Source organism: Colossoma macropomum, unplaced genomic scaffold (assembly GCF_904425465.1).
Source record: "Colossoma macropomum unplaced genomic scaffold, Colossoma_macropomum, whole genome shotgun sequence".
NCBI classification, from domain to species: domain Eukaryota; kingdom Metazoa; phylum Chordata; class Actinopteri; order Characiformes; family Serrasalmidae; genus Colossoma; species Colossoma macropomum.
In genome coordinates, this window is record NW_023494805.1 from 1,371,550 (window position 1) to 1,393,664 (window position 22,115).

Genomic DNA, 22,115 nt, shown 5'->3' on the forward strand with positions numbered 1-22,115 from the left:
AGCTCCGCAGACAATCATCCATCAGTGTCCGTCCGGCAGGTGGGCAGTCGTTTACTCAGAAAAAGGTAGGGAGATGGAATTAGTTTTGTTTTGTTTGAGTGTATGTAAAACAGAGAATGTGAACATTTCCAGAGTGTGGCTAATGACTCGGGTAAATCTGACTATAACAGCTTAACTAAAAGGAGAGAACCAAAAGGACACACAGACACGGGAACACCCTGAGACAATCTGGCATCCCTCTGCTCCACCGTCCACAAACCTGAGTGATCGCGTGCGAGCGGCGGGACAACAGCACCAGCATCTCAGTTTACTATAATTCCCTGTGTCCATGGACCCCTGGATCTGCTGCCTTTATCTAAGGGGGAACATTAACTTCCAAAAGCTAAGCTAAACAAGTGAGTTTTCAGCCTAGATTTGAAGATTGCGACTGAGTCTGAGTCCCGAACATTTTCTGGAAGATCATTCCAGAGTTTGGGGGCTTTATAAGAAAAGGCTCTTCCCCCAGATGAAACCTTCTGAATTTTGGGAACTATTAAAAAGCCAGCACTCTGTGATCTGAGTAATCGTGGTGGCTCATAATGGGAAATAAGGTCTTGCAGGTACTCAGGAGCGAGCCCATGTAGGGCTTTATACGTCAGTAAAAGAATTTTGTAATCGATACGGAATTTAACAGGCAGCCAATGGAGTGATGATAGAACTGGACTGATATGATCTAATTTTCTAGTTTTAGTGAGAACCCTGGCTGCAGCATTTTGAACTAGTTGAAGTTTACTTAAATTCCTGCTGGTGCATCCTGACAGTAGTGCGTTACAATAGTCTAGCCTTGAAGTAATAAAGGCATGTACTAATGTTTCTGCATCATGCAGCGATAAGGCATTTCTTACTTTGGCGATGTTGCGAAGATGTAAAAAAGCTGTCCTAGTGATACTGCCTATGTGTTGATCAAATGATAAATCTGGATCAATTATGATGCCAAGGTTTTTTGCTGCTGAACCAGGTATAACTGGAAAGTCAGCAAGATTTAAAATTAAATCTGGTAATTTATTTCTTGCCACTTTTGGACCCAGAAGGAGAACCTCTGTTTTGTTACTGTTTAGAAGGAGGAACTTACGCAACATCCAGCCTTTCACATCTTTTACACAGTCCTCTATTTTCTTTAACCTGTATTTGTCATCAGGCTTGGCTGATATGTACAATTGCGTATCGTCTGCGTAACAGTGAAAGTTAATGCCATGGCTACTTATAACTGTGCCTAACGGTAACATGTATAATGTAAATAATAATGGTCCTAAAATAGAGCCTTGCGGAATTCCAAATCTTACTTGTGAATAATTGGAAGATGAATCATTTACCTTTACAAACTGATAACGTTCCGTTAAGTAAGATTTGAACCACGATAGGGCGGTCCCTGTGATTCCAACCATGTTTTCTAACCTTTCTAGGAGAATATTGTGGTCTATCGCATCGAAAGCTGCGCTGAGGTCAAGTAGTACCAACAGGGATACATAGCCTTGATCAGAGGCAAGAAGAAGATCATTTGTTATCTTAACTAGAGCTGTCTCAGTGCTGTGATGTGGCCTGAATCCAGATTGGAATTTTTCATATATGTGGTTCTTATGTAGATATGAACTAAGTTGTTGGGCTACAGCTTTTTCTAAGATCTTAGATATAAATGGTAGGTTAGAAATAGGCCTGTAATTAGACAATATGCTAGCATCAAGGTTTGGTTTCTTGATCAGAGGTTTAATAACTGCTAGTTTAAAAGCTCTGGGTACATGGCCCAGGCTAAGGGACGAGTTTACTATAGTTAAAAGAGGATTAATGATAATTGGTAGCACTTCTTTGAGTAATTTTGAGGGGATTGCATCAAGTGTGCAGGTTGTACAATTTGCAGAGGAGATAATCTTCTCTAGTTCTAACTGTGGTAGTGGGTAGAAAGTTTCCAGCCTTTCCTCTGCAACTACGTTATGTTTTATATCAGCCACATCAGATGACAGCCAAGTTGGATTTAATACTGTGGGTTGAATTTGTTGTTTAATATTTTCAATTTTATTATTAAAAAAGTCCATAAAAACATCACTGGTGAGAGTCGCCGGAATTTGTGGTTCAGTGCCTGCCTGATTTTTTGTAATTCTGGAAATCACACTAAACAGTACTCTAGGATTATATTTATTATTCTCGATCAGCGAGGCCAGATATGCTGAGCGAGCTTTAGTGAGAGCATTTCTATACTCTATAAGGCTTTCCTTCCAGGCAAAGTGGAACACTTCTAGCTTGGTTGATCGCCATTTCCGCTCTAGTTTCCGTACTGTTTGTTTTAAGGTACGGGTTTTATCATCTTCCCAGGGGGCAAGCTTTTTCTGTCTTATCCTTTTGATTTTAAGTGGCGCCACATTTTCTAAAGTAGATCGAAAAGTATTTTCTAAATAGTTGGTTAATACATCTAGCTCCATTGGGTCTGATGGAGTGGAGACTAGGGTTGTTAGTTCTGGGAGGTTTTCTATGAATTTCAGGGCGGTAAATGGTTTTATTGAGTGCTTTGTAGAAAAGCGAGGGGACGTACATATATTATGGCTAAGACGTAGCTCATAAGAAATTAAGTAATGGTCAGAGATTACTGAGGTTTGCGGTAGGATACTAAGCCTGTCTATGTCAAGTCCAAGTGTCAGAACTAGATCTAAAGTGTGACTACAGTAGTGCGTAGGCCCTGTTACATTTTGGGTAATACCAACAGAGTCTAGGATTGAAGTAAATGCCTTTTTTAGTGGGTCATCTGCCTTCTCAAAATGGATATTAAAATCTCCTACAATTATTACTTTATCATTGCACACAGCTAGGTTTGCAGCGAAATCACTAAATTCTTTTAAAAATTCTGTGTAGGGCCCTGGTGGTCTGTAAATGTTAAATAATGAAAATGCGTTCTTTTTTGTGGCCGGATTTGTAATGTTGATGGAAAGAACCTCAAAAGAAGTGAAAGTGTCACATTGTTTCTGACTGATATCTAGGGTATTCTGGTAGATTACACATAATCCACCTCCTTTGCCTGATAATCTTGGGCTGTGTACATAATTATAGCCTGTAGGGGTGGCTTCATTTAGTGCTGAATATTCATCCTGTCTAACCCATGTTTCAGTGAGACAGAAAGCGTCAAATTTATGATCACTTATTATTTCATTTACGATGACTGCTTTTGAGTTTAGTGATCCTATATTAAATAACCAAAATTTTAGAACTGAGGTGTTGCTGCTATCATCTAAATATAATTTAATATTGATTAGGTTATTGAAGTGGGCTGATTGAGTTTTTCTACATTTAGATTTTGATTTAATTCGGGGCAAAGACACAGTCTCAATATAGTGGATCCTAGGTGACGCCTCAAGGCGGTTCACAGATGGTCGGTTTAGCCTGTCTGGCTGCGGCCTGGTCCCGGCTCTGGATTGTCAGCAGCTGTTTACACTACTCTGCCGACTAACTAAAAGACTATGTGCTATGCTGCAAGAAAGTAAGGCAGCACCCTCCCGCGTGGGGTGGACACCATCCCTACCTATAAGACCAGGCTTGCCCTCGAAATGTAACCAATTATCTATAAAGCCCACTTGATTTTCCGAACACCACTTGGACATCCAGCAGTTTAAAAAGTCTGCTGTAGGCTTCAGCGCCACGCCGCATTGGGATGGGACCAGAGCAGATTACGGCATCGGACATCGTCTGGGCCAGTTTAATCACCTCTCTAATGTTACCCTTAGTTACCTCAGACTGCCGCAAACGAATATCATTGGCCCCTACATGGATGACTATCCTCGAATATCTCTTATTAGCTAACAGTCTAAGGTTGCCGCTAATGTCCGGCGCTCTGGCTCCCGGTAAACAGCTAACTGTTACTGCTGGCGCCCCTAAAGGAGTAGCTAATTTCACATGTCGAACGATCGAGTCTCCTATAACCAGAGCACTTTTAACAGGCTCCTCAGCGGGTGTTTCGCTGAGCGGGGCAAACCTGTTTGACACGTGAATCGGAGGAGCGTGGTGTTCTGGTGGGCTAGCTTTGGCCTCAGCGTTAGCGTTAGCCTTAGCTTTCGGGCTATGTCGCCGAGACGTCACCCATTCACCCCGCTGTGAGGGCTCTAACGCCAGAGTCGAGGGGGTGCTGACTCTCCCTAAGGCACCCAGGGCTGCTAGCGGTGAATCTTGCTGTCTGTCCCTTAATAAATCCCGGATGCGCACCTCTAGCTGGTCCACCTTTTCCACCAGGGAGCTAACTAGCTGGCACTTAGCACAAACACAGCCACTATCGCTAGAGGTGGAAAAGGGGATTAAACTAAACATGCCACACTCTGAGCAGGCAAAGAAACCAGCAGTAGCCATGGTATTGCAGGAACTTACCGTTTTTGGTTGATTTATGAACTTAGCAGAAAGATAGCGCTGGAGCGGCGGGTCAGGAGTCTGTGTGTCTGTGCATCGTCTGTACATCACTACGCACTACGTCACTACGCTATGTTGTACAGTTTTTATTCACTATTCTGCTCTATTAACATCAGTTCATCAAGCTCCTGAAATGTCATCTACCGTAAAACACCTTTTAGAAGCTGAAGCTTTCTGTCTGAATTTAACCAGGTGTTTTCCTAACACTTCTACCTTTGTCTTTTTGGCACCACTTTAAGTGCATTCACCTCTGTGTCCCTGACAATATACTCATCCACATGTTTAGAAGCATCTATAGCTACATATGCTTCTTATGCTCTTCCAACTAATGAAGATGTCTGAGCCCAGGCCATTTAGACCAAGGCCAATGCAATTCATGGTGGATTTTCTGATGTATTACAGTGTTAAATTCAAGCTATCTCAAGTTATGAGCACATTTGTCTTCTCCTCATGCTCGGTCTTAAAGCACCTGGGGTTGTCCAAGTTTTCAGGTTTCAGAAGGGAACAAAGAGCTAGTTGGCCTGTACTTAGCCTCAGGTTCATGGAGAGATCAGATTGGCTGTCGCCATTTGCAAGAGGTGTGGAACAAGTAAACTAACAGTGCTTTATGACGGTTGTCTGGATTTATTAAAAGGTTTTGACAGTTTGCACCACTCTGTCTGCCTCTTTGTTAGCTTGTGGGTAATGTGGTGCATGAAATAGTAAGCTTTGAAAAAGGTTTTGAATCACCAGCACCCAGACAACTCCAAATTTTTGGACTAGAAGTCTACAAAGAGAAGGCACATACTCAGTTTTAGCTTAATGTCTGTAATTGATTTGCCATAAAAAGTAAATTCTGTGGGGCCAAGAGGTTCGCCAGGGTTCCAGTGAAGTTTCTTGCATGGTCTGTGTTGTGTCTTTTGGCCATCCTTGACCACAGTAAATCACATCTTTGCTTTTTCAAAGTTATTTGTAACACAATAAGAATATTATATACTGCACATTTAAAAAGCCACTACAAGAAGATGTTGCTAACACAGCTTCATGTACTCTCAATCCTGACTTTTGAATTGGATAAAATGTTAGAATTAAGTTACAGCTTTGTCTTGTAAATCCCACAGCCAATACCAATTCCATTTTTCCCCATTTAAATAGCATAATCCCTGGACAAATGTTGGTTTTGAATTTTTTTTTCCTTCCAGAATGATCTCATATTGAGTCCTCTTGCACAGTTCTAATTGACTTCGTCCAACACATCAAGACACAGCAGCATAAGGAATTTGTCACATTACTGAAATTAAGAAAAATGAAAAATGAGGATGAGGATATGGTGTCCAGAAGCTCCAGCACTCAGAAAACTTCCTCTGCCTTTCTCCACACAAAGAATACAGGAAAAGAAAGAACTCACTGCTGTTCAGACTATGGGAAGAGTTTTACTAAACCGAGTAATCTCCAAAGACACCAGCGCGTTCACACAGGAGAGAAACCATATCACTGCTCAGAGTGTGGAAAGAGGTTTGGAGAACTAAGTTACCTGAACATTCACACAGGGGAGAAACCTTTTTGCTGCTTAGACTGTGGACAGAGTTTTATAGAAAACAGTACCCTCAGCAAACACCAGCGTTTTCACACTGGAGAGAAACTGTATCACTGCTCAGAGTGTGGGCAGCGTTTTAGTAGAAAAAGTTATCTCAGAAGACACCAGCTTATTCACAAAAGAGAGAAACCATATCACTGCTCAGAGTGTGCAAAGGGTTTTACTTCACAGAGTCATCTCTAAACACACCAGCGCATTTACACAGGAGAGAAACCATATTTCTCCTCAGAGTGTGGAAAGAGTTTTAGAGCGAGCAGTACCTTCAGGAAACACCAGCATGTTCACATTGAATAGAAAACATATCAGAATAATATCAGATATTCAAATTTAAATACACACAAACGCAATAAAAACTGTGAATATCAAATCTGAAACAATAATGAATTTTAATACAGATTAATCAGATTTCAAAGTGCCATATTTTTACAACCGTGAGGCGCCGAGGAACCAATCACATACCAACTGAAAAAGGAGGTCATACTGTACACATACTGAGTTCTGACTGTCACCCTTCAGTCTGCAAGGAGATGGTGACCCCTGAGCAGAAAGTGTTTTGTGTTCTCCACTTCAATAAGAGTAAATCACATACTATCGTGTTGACGTTGTGCATACAGCTGGAGGAGGTTCATATTGAGCGTGTGTAAAATTACATAATAAACTTTATGCTCACAACCAGTTCTGCTATGATGAGTGAGATGAAAAAGGCCCTGATTGAAACATCCATCTGAACTATAATGGTGAGTTACACTGTTTACACTGAATAAAAGAACACACAAGTTCTCCAAAAACATTTCATTGTTGGGGTCAAATGCTTTTATATGGTTTGTATTTAAAGTTTTATTCCATGAGTCATTTTTAAGGTGACATGTATTGCACAAAAAAGCCTTAAAGAAGTATGTGTTTTTATTAAGTGAATTCTTATATTCCCTTACAGTTTCCCTTAAGTATCAACTTCCCACAAGTAATCCCTTAACTATTGCGAACGGTTTCTTACTGTTAGCGCCTTATAATGATTTAGGGTTAGGGGATGGTACATTCATTTTATTGGCAAACTTTGGAAGCTGAAGGTGGCTGAGTTGTATCAAGTACCCCAGGTAATTTCATCTTTTAATAAATGGAACTCTGATACTATAAAGTTAGCTTATAGGGGTTCCACAGGGAATACTTTTACAAGCACCTTTTGAGGTCAGGGTGGCGTAATATACCACACCCTGTTAAGCTCACCAAGCATAGAACCCTTTACACCAGCACCAGCAGTATTTATTGTACTATTTATTACATACAAAACACAGTTGGCGCGCTGGCAAAAACAGTCAATATTGGGATTCAGCGTTCAACGTATTCAGTTCCACGAGTGCACAGCAATAAGGGAGAGATTACAGCAAGTACTGAACATGCTCATACTCAGCGGTCTTAAGTTTAAAGTTTAAGTTTACACAGTCATGGATTCAAAGAAAATATACTACAGCAAAACGTCAGTCAGTGTAGTAAATGCCTCATTATGTTCTCTTAGCCTAGATGTCTGAAGGATTTTAGGGAAGTCCCAAAATCCCAAATTATGTTTAATACCTGTAGAAAAAACTGTCACCAAGCAGTCTATCTATCCATCACGTGTTACCAGTAGTATTTTAAGCAAATTCTGATTATCAAATGTTCACTCTGTTTTTTTTGCAGAGCTAAGAGTGAACAAAGATTTAAAGTGATGACTTGGAGATGGAAAATCTATTGGAACTATGAATACATCTATTCCTAAATAAATCCAACCTTCCACTCAGATGATGACTGGAGAAGCTGATGATCACGTGAAAAATTGACCATGCTGGAGGCTGACCAGCACAAGAGAGTCACCACTGGGAAGAGCTGACATCATCCTGTTCCCTTAGACCCATGATCCCAAATATTATCCTCTAGCAAAACTTCTAAGGCAGGAACCAAGTCATTAGCAGCAGATCCTTTAAGTCTTTTAATTTGTGAGGTGGAGGCACTGTGGATCGGGCTCGTAGTTCCGGCACATCAGAGATCCTTGATTGGATTTCATGTGTGTTTTTTAGAGCAGATCTCACCATACCACTTTTAAATTACATCTGAATCAGGATGAATTATTCACACGTCATGACATCCCCCCCCTTTTTTTTTAAATCAGTACACATAAAATATGAACTTATGTCACCCCGTAAAGTCCATGACCTGAAAAAGAGTAACACACAAAAAAAATACTGCTTGCCATACTGCAACATTTCTCTTGTTGAAACACATTTTACATTGGAAGCAACTTTTTTTTTTTAATCGTCCTTTGAAATAAAACAACTGTCTATACATGACAAAGTCCAAAGCTCAATAAGCCTTCTAGGCTTGGAGACAATATGTCCACTTGCTGTTTTGGTTGGCAGACTTGGAAGCTCTGAACTGACATTTCTCTGTGGTGTTTTGTTTCAAATGTCCATTTCAAGTTTGTCCTCTGTGCTTTCACACACACTCTGTTGTGTCATGTTTTGATTGACCATGTCCTTGGATGTGTTACCATTTCCTTTTGATTGCATCAGAAACGTTCTGTTCTTTCTATACACCTGTCCATCAGGTGTCTCTATGACAGGATCTTGGCTGATCCGAAAGTCCAGTTACCTGGGCTGGATTCCATGTGCCATCTTGCCATATCGTCATATTGTCACCAATCTGAAGTTTCGGAAGTGCTCTCATTCCTTGATCGAAGTATTCTTTCTGTGTCTGTTGTCTTGTTTCCAATAACTGCTGCACTGTGTTAGTGACCATGTGAGGTTTTAACATTTGTGATGTTGTTGGAAGTCTTGTCCTCACATGTCAACCTATTAACAGTTGGGCTGGTGATGCTCCGATGTCCTATAAAGGTGTACTCCTCAGATTCAGCAAAGACAGATACAGATCTTTTCCATCAGCTTTAGCCTTTTTTAGCATGAGTTTAACAGTCTGTACTCCTCTTTCAGCCAATCCATTTGACTGCGCGTGTTGGGGGCTTGATGTTTTATGAGAAAACTCCCACTCTTTTGCAAAGACTCGGAATTCGCCAGAGCTGAACTGTGGTCCATTATCTGATATCACTGTTTCAGGAATTCCATGTCTAGCGAATTGTGACTTAAGATGAGCGATGACTGTTGCACTTCTAGTGTCTGACTTCAGCCACTCGACCTCAATGAACTTGGAATAGTAATCCACTAAGAGTAGATACTCCTGCCAGGGTCTTTCTGGAACACTTTCTGGAACACTGTGTTTGCCTGTGTCAAGTGAGTAGTTTCTCACTTGACACAGGCAAATTGGAGACCACCAGGTGCACCTGTGCTTCTATGTCTTATCAGGTGAGTGTGCATCTCCTTTCCTGGCTTGTACTGTACATTCACTTGATATTTCTGCAGTCTCATTAAGAGTCTCTGTATTCTGGCTGGAGCACTGCTCAACGGCTTTTTCATTATTGATTCAAGTGGTTTGTGATCTGACTCCACATTCACTTCTCTTCCATACACGTACTGATGGAAACGTTCTGTCCCGAACGCAACTGCCAGCATCTTTTTTTCTATTTGCGCATACCGCTGTTCAATTTTCTGTTTCAGTCAATGTGCGCGATGCATATGCAACTGGCTCGTTCTCTTGCAGTAGGACCGCCCCCAAGTCCATTTTTGGAAGTATCAACCGACAGCACTACAGGTAGCTTTACATCATAGTATCTGAGCAAAGGAGCTTCAGTGAGCATTGTTTTCAATTTTTGTAGCCAATGCTCATCTTCCCACTGCCATGCAACATCATCTTTGATAAGACTACATAATGGCTCAGTGTGTTGTAACATGTTTGGAATTAATTTGGCGAGGTATGTGACCATACCCATAAATCACTCCACATTTTTTTTGCATTCTGGTGTTGGCATGTCTTTCACAGCCTCAATCTTGCTCTGATCTGGTTTCAAACCATCTTTTGAGAATACATGACCCAGATATTTGATTTCCTCCAGGCCCACCTTACACTTTTCTTTATTCAACTTGAAATTCTTGGCTCTTCCTCTCTCCAGTACTTGTCTCAGTCTGCAGTTATGCTGTTCTTTAGTCTCACCCCAGATCAAAAGGTCATCTATATGTTTCAACACCTTCAATTCCTTCAAACAGCTGTCTGACTGTCCTGTGAAATACTTCTGAAGCCAAATTAATTCTAAACGCGAAGGAATGGCCGGAGGAATCAATAGCGGCCAAAAGGAGTATTGAACGTACAGGGCGAGAGCTGGCTTTATCTAATTTTAGTTGCCAAAAACCTGAACTTGCATCTAGTATTCTGAAGTATTTGGCTTTTGAGAGTCTGCTGGTTACTTCTTCAACTGTTGGTAGCTGGTAGTGTTCTCTCATTATGGCTGTATTAAGATCACATGGATCTAAGCAGATTCTCAGCTTTCCATTGGATTTTTCTGCAATCACGATGGGGTTTCAATTTTTGTTATCACTTTCATTTTTTCTGTTCTGTTCAGTTCTGTTTTTAGCATTGTCTTTCTCTCTCTCTTTCGTTTTATTTTGCTGATCTTTTTTACGTGTCTGCTTATGTTTCACTGCATCTACATGCTTGTTTTTTCGTGCAGAGGCTTGCATGTTGTGATCCTCATCATGCATCTGTTTAATTTGTGCTTTAGTAGTTTCTGCCACAAGGCAAAGCTGAGTTGCTTTTTCAAGGGTAATGTCAACTTCTCTTAACATTCTTTCTCTCATTGTATCTGACGTGATTCCACAGACAACTCGATCTCTGATAAGGGATTCTTGCAATTGTCTGAATTCACATGACTTTGCTCTTAGCTTTCACTCTGTGACATACTGGCTAATCGACATATCCCCTTGCTCACATGTGAAAAATGTGTACCTTTCATAGGTTATGTTTTTCTTGGGGTTACAGTATTCTTCACATTTCTCCATTATATTCATCAGGTTATGCCTATCTTCATCTTCATCTCCAAATGTGAAGGTATTGTACACTTCAACTGCCTCTTCGCTGGCTACAGGAAGAAATACTGCAGACTGTACCTTGGCCTATCTTCCTCCTACAGTGCATCCTGATGCCATCAATTCATCTGGTAAACAGCACACATGTACCCTTCCATACATAAAAGAAGACGAAACTCATCGGACCAGTCGACCTTCTTCCATTGCTCCAAAGTGAAGTTCTTCAATGTGGTTCATGGTTGTGGCCAGTAGTGAAAGCAGAGGGGTTTTCAGAGTGCCTTTCAGAACTCCACTGGCTCACCAATGGACAGCAAATGGTTTGAGAACTTATGGAAGCACTGAAGCTGTCAAAGGAACTTTGTGTCATATGTTTTAAAGCACACACTAAAATGATCTTATGTTGATGGATGTAATTTGATGGCGTATGTTTCCTTACAACAGTCTGCCAAAGGTCATGACTGTGATGTCAGTTATGACAACATGGATGAAGATTACATCATAAATTCTGATGATGAGCTGGACAAGTGAGCTCAATTCAGGCTGAACATTAAACAAATATAGTGAAGATGTTACTGAGGAGTTCCTCCCAAAATCCAAAGACACGCAGTCAGGCTGGCTGGATGCGCTAAATTGCCCCTAGGTGTGAGTGTGTGTGACATAAACTTATAAACATATGTCTGTTTGTCTGCCCTGCAATGGACTGGCGACCTGTCCAGGGTGTTTCCTGCCATCTGCCCAATGATCACCAGGATAGGCTTCAGCTAATTTGTTTCTTTTGAGCCTTTCAGAGGTGGACTTGCTTGTGTGCTTCGGATCATTGTCCTGCTGCATAACCCAACTGAGCTTGAGCTGTAGGTCACAAACTGACGGGAGGACATTCTCCTCCAGGATTTTCTGATGGAGAGCAGAATTCATGGTTCCATCAATTATTACAAGATGAGTCTTTGGGTGTTTATTGGTCAGTAGTGGTTTGCACATTGCAAGTCTCACATAGATGCCATTTTTGCCCTGTGCCTTTTTTATTGTGGAATTGTGTATATTGACCTAAACTGAGGCAAGACAAAGTTTTAACATGAAATGTAAAACTCCCAGGTGAGCAAGCCAGGGGTAAGGAAAAACTCCCTCAGAGCTGAGGAAGAAACCTTGGGAGAAACCAAGGCTCACAAGGGGGGACCCATCCTCCTCTGATCAAACTACCTACAAAATTATTATACTATTAATATTAATAGTAGTAGTGGTAGTAGTAGTAGTAGTAGTAATAGTTAGGAGTCCATGAAAACTTCAATGTAGGGAATCTGTATTCAATGTAACATTGTTGATGCCTATTCCATGTGATATTACTAGGTCAAGCATATTACCCAGATGATGGGTCACTTCAGTAACATGCTGAATTAGTTCTAGACTGTTTAAGAGATTCATGAATTCCCTTTGAGTCAGTGCTATTGTTAGAATACCAGTGGGTGTTTCACACTCTAGGTATGTCTCTGGCGTGTTTTGACTACTGTGTTTGTGTTTTCAAGGAAAAGTCTGATGTTAAACTAAAGGTGCTTGAAAGTCAAAGTCTCTATTTGTCTTTCTCGCTCTATCTCTCTATCTCTGTCTCTTTAGAGATTATTTTATCTCACACAGACTCACTGAGCAGTATTTATAAACATAGAATCCAGCATGCAGCGGTTCAGTGAATATGGTGTAGAGTGTCTGTAGGTGGGTCAGTGTGTGTGTGTGAGATGAGATGGTGTAGAAGGACAGAATGCCGGACTCCCAATCCAGATACACTCCTACTCTGTTAGAGGGGGAGGGGGGGGCAGGTAGAGCAGTTCTCTGTTTATTGTGATAGACAAAGTAACTGTTATTAGAGCAGATCAGGCTCCAGGATTGATTATTGAATCCAAACCAACAGTCCTTACTGATTCCTTTCCTCTTGATTCCTCTGTATGATACTGATATAACAACTCCAGCTCCGCTCCACTGAACCTCCCAGTAACAGCGTCCAGTCAGACTCTCCACACTCAGGACTTGCTCATAGTAATCAAATCTGTCTGGATGATCTGGATATGACTGGTCCTTTTCCATCCACTCCACCTTTCTGTTCCCCTCAGACACATAGAGTTCTGTGTGTGCTGTGTTTGGATCCAGAGTGAGATCAACAGCATCTGTACACACACACACACACATACACACACAGATTGGAAGAAACACAAACATAGAGAATTTTAATGAGTGTTTGTGGGTGTGTGTCTGTGTGTGTCTAATGTATGTGTGTGTGTGCAGGTGTGTGTATGTCTGTGTTACATTTCTGTGGTCCTGATTTCATCCTGATTTTCCCTCCATGATCCACCCTGAAGATCAAACGCACACATTTAGACATTCATTAAACTTTAAATCAAAATTAAAATAAAAAACAAAACAGATCTTTATGATATTAAACATCTTTCAGAGCTTACGATCCAGATAGAAGTAAAATCACTGTTTCATCAATACACAAATAAGCTCTTAGCTGTGTACTGTTAATTAAATAATCTATCGGGGAAAGAAGATAAATGATTTATTAATTATAATTTTAGCTTTTGTGTGCATAACTTGTGAGAGTGTGACTTTTCTTCGGACTACTGTCTTAAAATAATGAGCCTACTATGTCGAGAAATACTAAAACCTGCAGCCAACAGTGTGGTTTCTGGTAGTGCACAAGGTAGCACCATGCCGAATGTAGGTGAAGCTAGTGCTGGTAAAGCTAGCAAAAGTTGCTAGCAAATCTGATACAGCAGAAGACCCAAACTTACTTGAAGCCATGCCTGAAAACATGGTGAAGGTGATCGACACTAAGATGTAAACTGTTGGAGGCAATAGAGAGCCAGAAATACAATGGATTGCATAGTGCATCCAGGAGGCAGAGGAGAGGATTGAGGTGGTTGAGGTGGTTGAGGCCAATTCACCACCTGATGGTGCTTAGTTGACAAATCAATACCTCTCTTCACCCGAATGTCCAGAACATATGGTCCCAAGTCAGATGAAACAGCCACAAAAAGTTGATCATTGACCTTTGACCCAGGCGGCTCAGGTACTATGTACACTTATGAAAGTCCTTGTATTCGAACTTGGTGTTCATTACGGGCATGTCCAATAACAATTCACCATTCGAGTTTAGATTGGGCCAGCCGTTCTTCCCAATCAGCCCCTCCATGTCTCTCAGTCATTCCCAACATAAGTATTGACGTCTTTCAGCAAGACTATGAAGTCTGTAGGCAGGGTTCTGGAAAGGGCTTGATCCAAGAAGACCGAATACTCTGACCTGTTGTTTGATACATAAGCATACACTATCAAGGAGTTTGGTTCCAGAGCCAACACTGGGTGGGGGTAAGCCCAACTATATCTAGTTGGTACCTCTCAACCTCTCACACAAGCTCCAGCTCCTTCCTCCCTAGTGAGGTTACATTCCATATCTGCCACAGGGTTCCACCAAGGACCTCCCTGCCATCTCCCACCACCTATACGGCACTGCACCCCCCATGCTAAACCTTGTGGGTGGTGGGACATATTGCCTTTTCAGGATGAGCCCAGCTGTGCTACATGGGCTGCCTCACTGAGAATCACTACCCCCAGGCCTGGCTCTAGTGGTAGGTCCTGGTAACCCTCTCCCAGGCAGGGTGCATACTGTTCCAGACGATCTACCTCTGAAGATCCCTAGACCACACAAGCCTGTCCGCCATGGCAAGGCCCTGATCCTGGAAGGGTTATTCTTCTTCTTATTATTATTATTATTTTTATTATTATTATTATTATTATTAATTTTAATTCATTTATTTACTAAATTTCAGATGCAACCAAGTGGCCTTCCTGGATGTTCATTTTACAGCAACTCCTTTCTGATCCATCACTGAGCAGCAGGCCAATTGCTCCCCTCTCTGCTGGAGGCTGCAAAGACCTGCCATGGGAATCCACCAGTCAGCAGCAGCCACTCCAACATACCCTGTGTCACACAGCCACTCTGCCATGACTCTCCAATGCATTCTACCAGACACCCAGGCCACTTCTCCCCTACTCTGAGAATGACAGCACATTCTTCTTGCTGTTTACTGCCATGGGATGTAGCCCAGCAGTCCCACTTCTCCACACTATCTTATGTCCATACTTACATCAGGAAAGTATTTAAATTTACACCATACACTCTGCAAAGAATGCATTTATTTTAGGTTTCCCATGGTTGGTCCAGCATCATCCCATGATAGCTTGGGGAGAAAGGGAAAGTGTTCAATGGGGTTCAGACTGTTTTCAGAACTGTATTTCCTAGAGCCACCTCAGTGGAAAGCCCATGTTTTAACCTTTGTTAGCATTCCTCCATGTTACTCTGAGTTCAGTGAAGTATTTTCCAAGTCCAAGGCTAGTAAACTACGACCACACTGACCAGGAGATTGTGCTGTTGAACTGTTGCCAGGAACCTTATGCCCTAAGAATAGAATTTTTTTTTTTGTCATAACCAGAGACCAAGGCATTAAATGAATGTATTGATGTAGCACTAAAATTGGGGTACATTGATCCACTTCCCCTGCTGCAGCCAGCTTCTTTTTTGTTGAAAAGAAGGATGGCGGGTTACGTCCTTGTGTGGATTATAGGGGTTTGAATTCAATCATTGTGAAGTATTGCTATCCTTTACCATTGGTTCTAGTGGCCCTGGAAAAATTAAGGGGGTCTACGGTGTTTACCAAATTAGATCTGAGAAGCGCATATAACAAGATGAAGAATAAAGGAGGGGGACGAATGGAAAACTGCCGTTGTGAATATTGATTTGCCACTATGAATATTAAGTAACGACATACAGCCTGGCCAATGCACCCTCAGTGTTTCAAGCCTTCAGAAATGTTCTAAGAGACATACTTGATTGCTGGGTGATTATGTACATTGATGATATTCTAGTCTATTCACAGTCCTTGGAAGAGCATTAACAACATGTAAAACAAGTCCTTCGATGACTGTTGCAAGATAACTTTTATGTAAAATTTGAAATATGTGAATTCCATAAGGACAAGATTTCATTTCTGGGTTATGTGTTGAAGAAAGGGGGGTGCGCATGCATGAAAGCAAGATAAATGCCATAGTGCAATTACCAAATCACCACACTACCAAGAAGTTGCAAAAATTTTTAGGTTTTGCTAACTTTTAACAATGTTTTATTTGAGGTTTCAGCTCAGTGGCTGCATCTCTAACATCCTTGTTACAAAGCAGTAAAAATTAGAAGTGTGATTGTAAAGCTGAGGAGCACTTTACAAACAGAGTTGATTTGTGTCAGCTCCTATTTTGAAGCATCCATGTCCTACCCAGTGGAGGTGAATGCTTCAGGTTCAGGAGTTGGCATGGTTCTATCACCTTGTGATTTTTTGGCTAAGCTCCATCCATGCGTGTTCTACTCATGCAAATTAACTCAGACAGAACGAAACTATGTGGGAAATAGAGAGTTGTTACCTATGAAACTAGCATTTGAAGAATCGAGACACTGACTTGAGGGGGCTTAACATCCATGTGTAGTTTTAACTGACCACCGCAATCTACAATATATCAGAGATGCAGAATCCCGGACAAGCATTTGACTGTATTTGACTGTACTGTTACTTACCACCTGGGATCTAAGAACACTAAAGCTGATGCTTTTTCCCATTGGAAATAGACCATACACCCATGACTGAAGAAAAAATTAAAAAATCCCACATGCATAGTTGCACCTATTCAGTAGGAAAGCATGGAGGAGATTCAGAGAAAACAAAACATTGATCCCTCTCTTAAAATAAATTTACTTTTATTATTTGATTTGTTCTTTCACATTGTCAATCCCTTTTTCCTGTATCAACTCGGCAATGTTGTCAATGAGGGTCACCCTTAATATTCTCTGAGGTTAAATTAAGGATGATTGATTGATTGTTCTTCAATCTTCAGAGCTAAGTTGTTGGGAGCGGTATGCTCCTGGTAGGGTCTCCCATGGCGAACAGGTCTGGAGTGAAAACCCAGACTAACTCGATCCAAAAAATCCTCTATGAGAAATGGACACGGACAATCGTGTACCCTGCCCGGGAGAGGGTCACCGGGACCTACCCCTGGAGCCAGGCCTGGGGGTAGTGTCCCCTGGCAAGCGCCTGGTGGCTGGGCAGCCCACGTAACCCGGCCAGGCTCAGCCCGAAGAGTCAACGTGGGGAGGCCGTGTGGGCCCACCACCCACAAGGTCCAGCATGGGGGAGCGGTGCAGTGCCGTATAGGCAGTGGGAGATGGTCGGGGGGGCCCCTGGTGGCCTAGACTCCTGCGGCAGAAACTGGCTCTTGGTACGTGGAATGTAACCTCACTGGGGGGAAGGAGCCGGAGCTTGTGTGGGAGGTTGAGAGGTACCAACTAGATATGGTTGGGCTCACCTCCAACCACAGTGTCGGCTCTGGAACCAAATTCCCTGATAGGGGTTGGTCCCTCTCCTACTGCGGGGTTGCACAGGGTGAGAGGCGCCGGGCGGGTGTGGGGATACTCAAGAGTCCCCGGCTGGCAGCCATGCAGTTGGAGTTTGTCCCGGTGGATGAGAGGGTCACCTCAATGTGAATTAAAATCGCAGAGAGGAAAACTCTGACTGTTGTGTGTGCTTATGCACCAAACAGCAGGTCGGAGTATTCAGCCTTCTTGGTGCAAGTGGGCAAGGTTCTGGAAAGGGTCCTGCCTACAGACTCCATAGTCTTACTGGGAGACTTCAATGCTTATGTTGGCAATGACTGGGAGACCTGGACAGGCGTGATTGGGAAGAACGGCCTGCCCGATCTAAACCAGAATGGTGAATTGTTATTGGACTTCTGTGCCAGGCATGGATTGTCCATAATGAACACCAAGTTCGAACACAAGGATAATCATAAGTGTACATGGTACCAGAGCTCCTTGGGTCATAGGTCAATGATCGACTTTGTTGTCGTTTCATCTGACTTGGGACCATATGTTCTGGACACTCGGGTAAAGAGAAGTGCTGAGCTGTCAACTGATCACCATCTGTTGGTGAGTTGGATCAGATGGCAGGGAAGACTGATGGTCAGACCCGGTAGGCCCAAGCAAATAGTGAGGGTGTGCTGGGAACAACTGTCAGAGCCCCCTGTTCGGAAAGATTTTAACTCCCACCTCTGGGAAAGCTTTTCTCATGTCCCTGAGGAGGTAGGGGATGTGGAATCTGAATGGACCCTGTTCAAAACCTCCATTGTGGAAGCTGCCAGACGTAGCTATGGCCAAAAGCTTGTTGGTGCCTGTCAGGGCAGTAACCCAAGAACCTGGACACCAGGTGAGGGAGGCTGTCAAGCTGAAGACGGGCCTTTAGGGACTGGATGACCCGAAGGACTCCCGACTCAGTAGATAGGTACCAACAGGCAAAAAAGGTGGCAGCCGCAATGGTGGCAGAAGCAAAATCCAGGGCGTGGGAGGAGTTTGGAGAAGCCATGGAAAAAGACTTTCGGTCGGCCTCAAGGAGGTTCTGGATGACTGCCTGGTGACTCAGGAGCGGTCGGGGTGGCTGCGCCCAAGCTGTATTCGGCAGGGTGGAGAAACTCTGACTTCAAATGAGGATATTGTTGAGGAACTCCTTAATCCGGGAGACATGCGTCCCTCATGGGAGCCAGGGCCAGAGGCTTCTGGCGTGTCAAGCTCCCTGGTTTCCCTGGTGGAGGTCACTGAGGTAGTTGGCAAGCTCTTCAGTGGCAAGGCACCAGGGGTGGATGAGATTCATCCAGTGATGCTTAAGGCTCTGGATATTGTGGGGCTGTCATGGCTGGCATGCCTCTGCAATATTGCATGGACCTCGGGAACAGTACCCTTGGACTGGCAGACCGGGGTGGTGGTCCCTATTTTTAAGAAAGGGGATCGGAGGGTGTGTGCCAACTATCGGGGTATCACACTGCTCAGCCTCCCTGGGAAAGTCTATGACAAGGTGCTAGAAAGGAGACTTCGACCGATAGTTGAACCTCGGATTGAGGAGGAACAGTGCGGATTCCGTCCCGGCCGTGGAACAATGGACCAGCTTTTCACCCTCTCATGGATTGTTGAGGGGGCATGGGAATTTGCCAACCCAGTCTACATGTGTTTTGTGGATTTGGAGAAGACTTACGACCGTGTTCCTCGAGATATCTTGTGGGAGGTCCTCCGGGAGTATGGGGTGCCGGGCTGCTACTCCGGGCTATTCAATCTCTGTACTCCTGGAGTGAGAGCTGTGTTCGTATACTTGGCATTAAGTCTGACTCTTTCAGTGTTAGCGTTGGACTCCGCCAGGGTTGTGCCCTGTCTCCACTCCTGTTCATGATATTCATGGACAGGGTATCAAGGCGTAGCCGTGATCAGGAGGGCATTATGTGTGTGCCCTTTGTGCTTGTCTCCTTGATTCCTCTGACTGATTAGCACATGTTAAAATATATTACAAAAGTCTGTCTCTACCAAACCTCAGTAATTGGAAAAGTCGACTACGCATACAGTTAAACAGACATAATACTGCATAATGTGCCTGCTGATTCCTTAATTATGTTAAGGAATCAGCAGGTATTTGTGTATTCTTGTTACTGTTTTCACATAAAATTTTCTAAAACCCATCCTTGTAAGGATCATGTTCAGAATTACAATTTCCTATCTCACCATAAAGACAAACACATCTACAGTAAAACTTTATTGTAATGTTTACAGTAATGTGTATAATTGCAGTCAGTCAATACAGTGACAGTAAGTCAGTAACTCACTGTAGTTTCTCCAGTGTGTAGTGTGGATCCTTCAGTAGATCAAAGACCAGCTTCAGTCCAGACTCTCCTGGGTGATTATAGGTCAGATCCAGTTCTCTCAAATGGGAGGAATTTGCTTTCAGTGCTGAAGCCAGAGAAGAACAGCCTTTGTCTGTAACCATACAACCAGATAATCTGCAGAAAAGGAAGTAAAGATGAACAGTTGGCTTTTACATGCAGCAAAAACATCAGCTAACAACTTAACTACAAACACAAGCACCTGAGAAATAAATATCAACCCTGATATAAAACAAGAAAGAACAAAAACAAATAACAAAACTGAAACAATAGCTTTACACTACTAATTACAAGCCTGTTTCCAAAAATGTGGGACCTTGCAAAATGTAAATAAAAAAAAACAGAACACAATGATGTGCAAATAGTTTAAATTCTGTATTTACTTCAAATTGGTACATAAGCTAATTTGCATATTATTGTTTTTGTCATATATGGCCATTCTGAATTTGATGCCAGCAGCAGATTTCAAAAAAGTAGAGAAAGTAAAATGTTTTCCCAAAGTAACGCGTTCATGCTGGGAGTGGCAAAAAACAAAAAATCCATGTGCATCCACAAGGCATGTGCACAATATATTCCAGTGTCCCAGAAAGTGTCTTGTTGAAGGCTTGAGAAGACTGCAACACATTGGCACATTTTTATATAAATTACCGTTCAATAAAGGCTTTTTATACTTTTCGTTAGACAGTGTGCCCAAGAATTTATTTGTTCTGGGATTTATTTTGCACATGCTTTGTGGATGGGGATGGATTTTTTTGTTTTTTGGCACTCCCAGCATGGAATCTTTACTTTGAGTTTACTGCATCCTTGCCCCAGGAGCACCTGTCTTTTTGCTCCATTTCTGCAACCTCTGCATCACTTCTTCACTTTAGTTTTTTTATGAAATGTTTTCTCATTGTTGCTTGACATGGGATTTCAGCTGCTCAACAGTCATGTTTTTTGTTTCATAGTGGGCCAATTGTACATGCAGAATGAGGTTTGGCATCATCTTGCTGAAATAAACAAGGTTTTCTGAAAAAGACATTGTCTGGAAATATACAACACCAATTCCAAAAAAGTTGGGATACTGTGTAAAATGTAAATAAATTTAAATAAAAACAAAATGCTATGATTTGCAAATCCCATATACTCGTATTTTATTCACAGTAGAATGTAGAACACATATCAGATGTTGAAATGTTTTACCATTTCATGAAAACCATTAACTCAACTTGACGGCAGCAACACATCTCAAAAAAGATGGGACAGGGCCATGTCTAACATTGTGTAGCATCTCCTCCTCTTTTAACAAGTCTGTAGGTACCACTGCTCAGACTCAGCTAACCAACACTGCGCTGCCCTCCTCCACAGAGGAGCCAGCACGCAGGCTTACTACAGATGAGTTAAGAAAGAGCCCTGATGAGGGTCTCAACTTGGAAAGCAGCAGGTCCAGATGGGACTCTAGGTCAGGTTCAATATCAACAAGGATGAGGGATCATAGAAGGAGGAACTGCAGCTTTTTACAGAGTGGTTCACTGCCAATAAACTCTCCCTCAATGTTAGCAAAGGCAAGGAGATGACTGTTGACTTTAGGAGGTGGAGCAGAGTGCACATACCACTTAGCATCGAGGAGAGAATGGTGGAAAATTATCTCTGTGTCCACATAGCCAAGGATCTCACATGGTCATTTAATACGTTGCACATTGTGAGACTCAGCAACTTCCTCTGAAGGCTGCGGAGAGTCAACTTGCCACAACAGGTCCACTTTGGAGAACATCCTGACAAGCTGTATTATGGTCTGCTATGGCCATCACAGAGCATCACTGCAACTGTCTGCCCACCCATACAGGACTTCTAAAACAGCAGATCCCTCAGGAAAGCCAACAGCATCTCATCTAAACCCACACACTCCAGCCACTTCCTGTTTCAACCTCTGCCATCAGGAAAGAGGTACCGGAACGTCCACACCAGAACCACTAGATTCAAGAACAGTTAGTAGCCTGACAGGGTTTCATTGTACTGTACAACCTTGTATTGGTGTAATAGAGAGACAGAACTTTATTGATCCCCAACGGGAATTGCAGTGTTTTAGTAGCAAGGCATATAATTGCACATAAACCTGTGTATACCATGCAGAAAATAAAAAAATAGAAATTAAAGTAGACATGAAAAAAGTTAGCTATTTGTATATTTACATAGCATATAAGACCAATTTTATTTTATTTGAGTATAGACGTAACTAGGAGTTGCAGCAATATTACAGTGAAATCAGCACAGTTCAGACAGCACCATCTCTGCAGTAAGGAGACTTGTTGTAGAGCTGTATATCAGTGGGTAAGAAAGATCTCACATGGCACTCTTTAACACAGCACAGCTGTAACAGTCTGCACTGAATGTGCTTCTCTGGTTATCAAGTG

General features: G+C 42.4%; 1 protein-coding gene and 1 pseudogene across 1 annotated transcript in view; both read right to left on the reverse strand.

The window, feature by feature from the left end:
* Positions 1-2,560: 2,560 nt before the first annotated feature.
* On the reverse strand, positions 2,561-4,362 carry LOC118826023 (annotated as a pseudogene).
* An 8,187-nt stretch (positions 4,363-12,549) lies between these two features.
* Positions 12,550-22,115, reverse strand: part of LOC118826307 (NACHT, LRR and PYD domains-containing protein 3-like) — a 71,312-nt gene continuing 61,746 nt past the window's right edge. Inside the window, exons 9-11 of the mRNA XM_036597238.1 lie at positions 19,666-19,839; positions 13,231-13,277; positions 12,550-13,091 (exon numbers count right to left, since the gene is read on the reverse strand). Coding sequence (XP_036453131.1) covers positions 12,550-13,091; positions 13,231-13,277; positions 19,666-19,839 — 763 coding nt within the window. The remainder of the gene's footprint in view (positions 13,092-13,230; positions 13,278-19,665; positions 19,840-22,115) is intronic.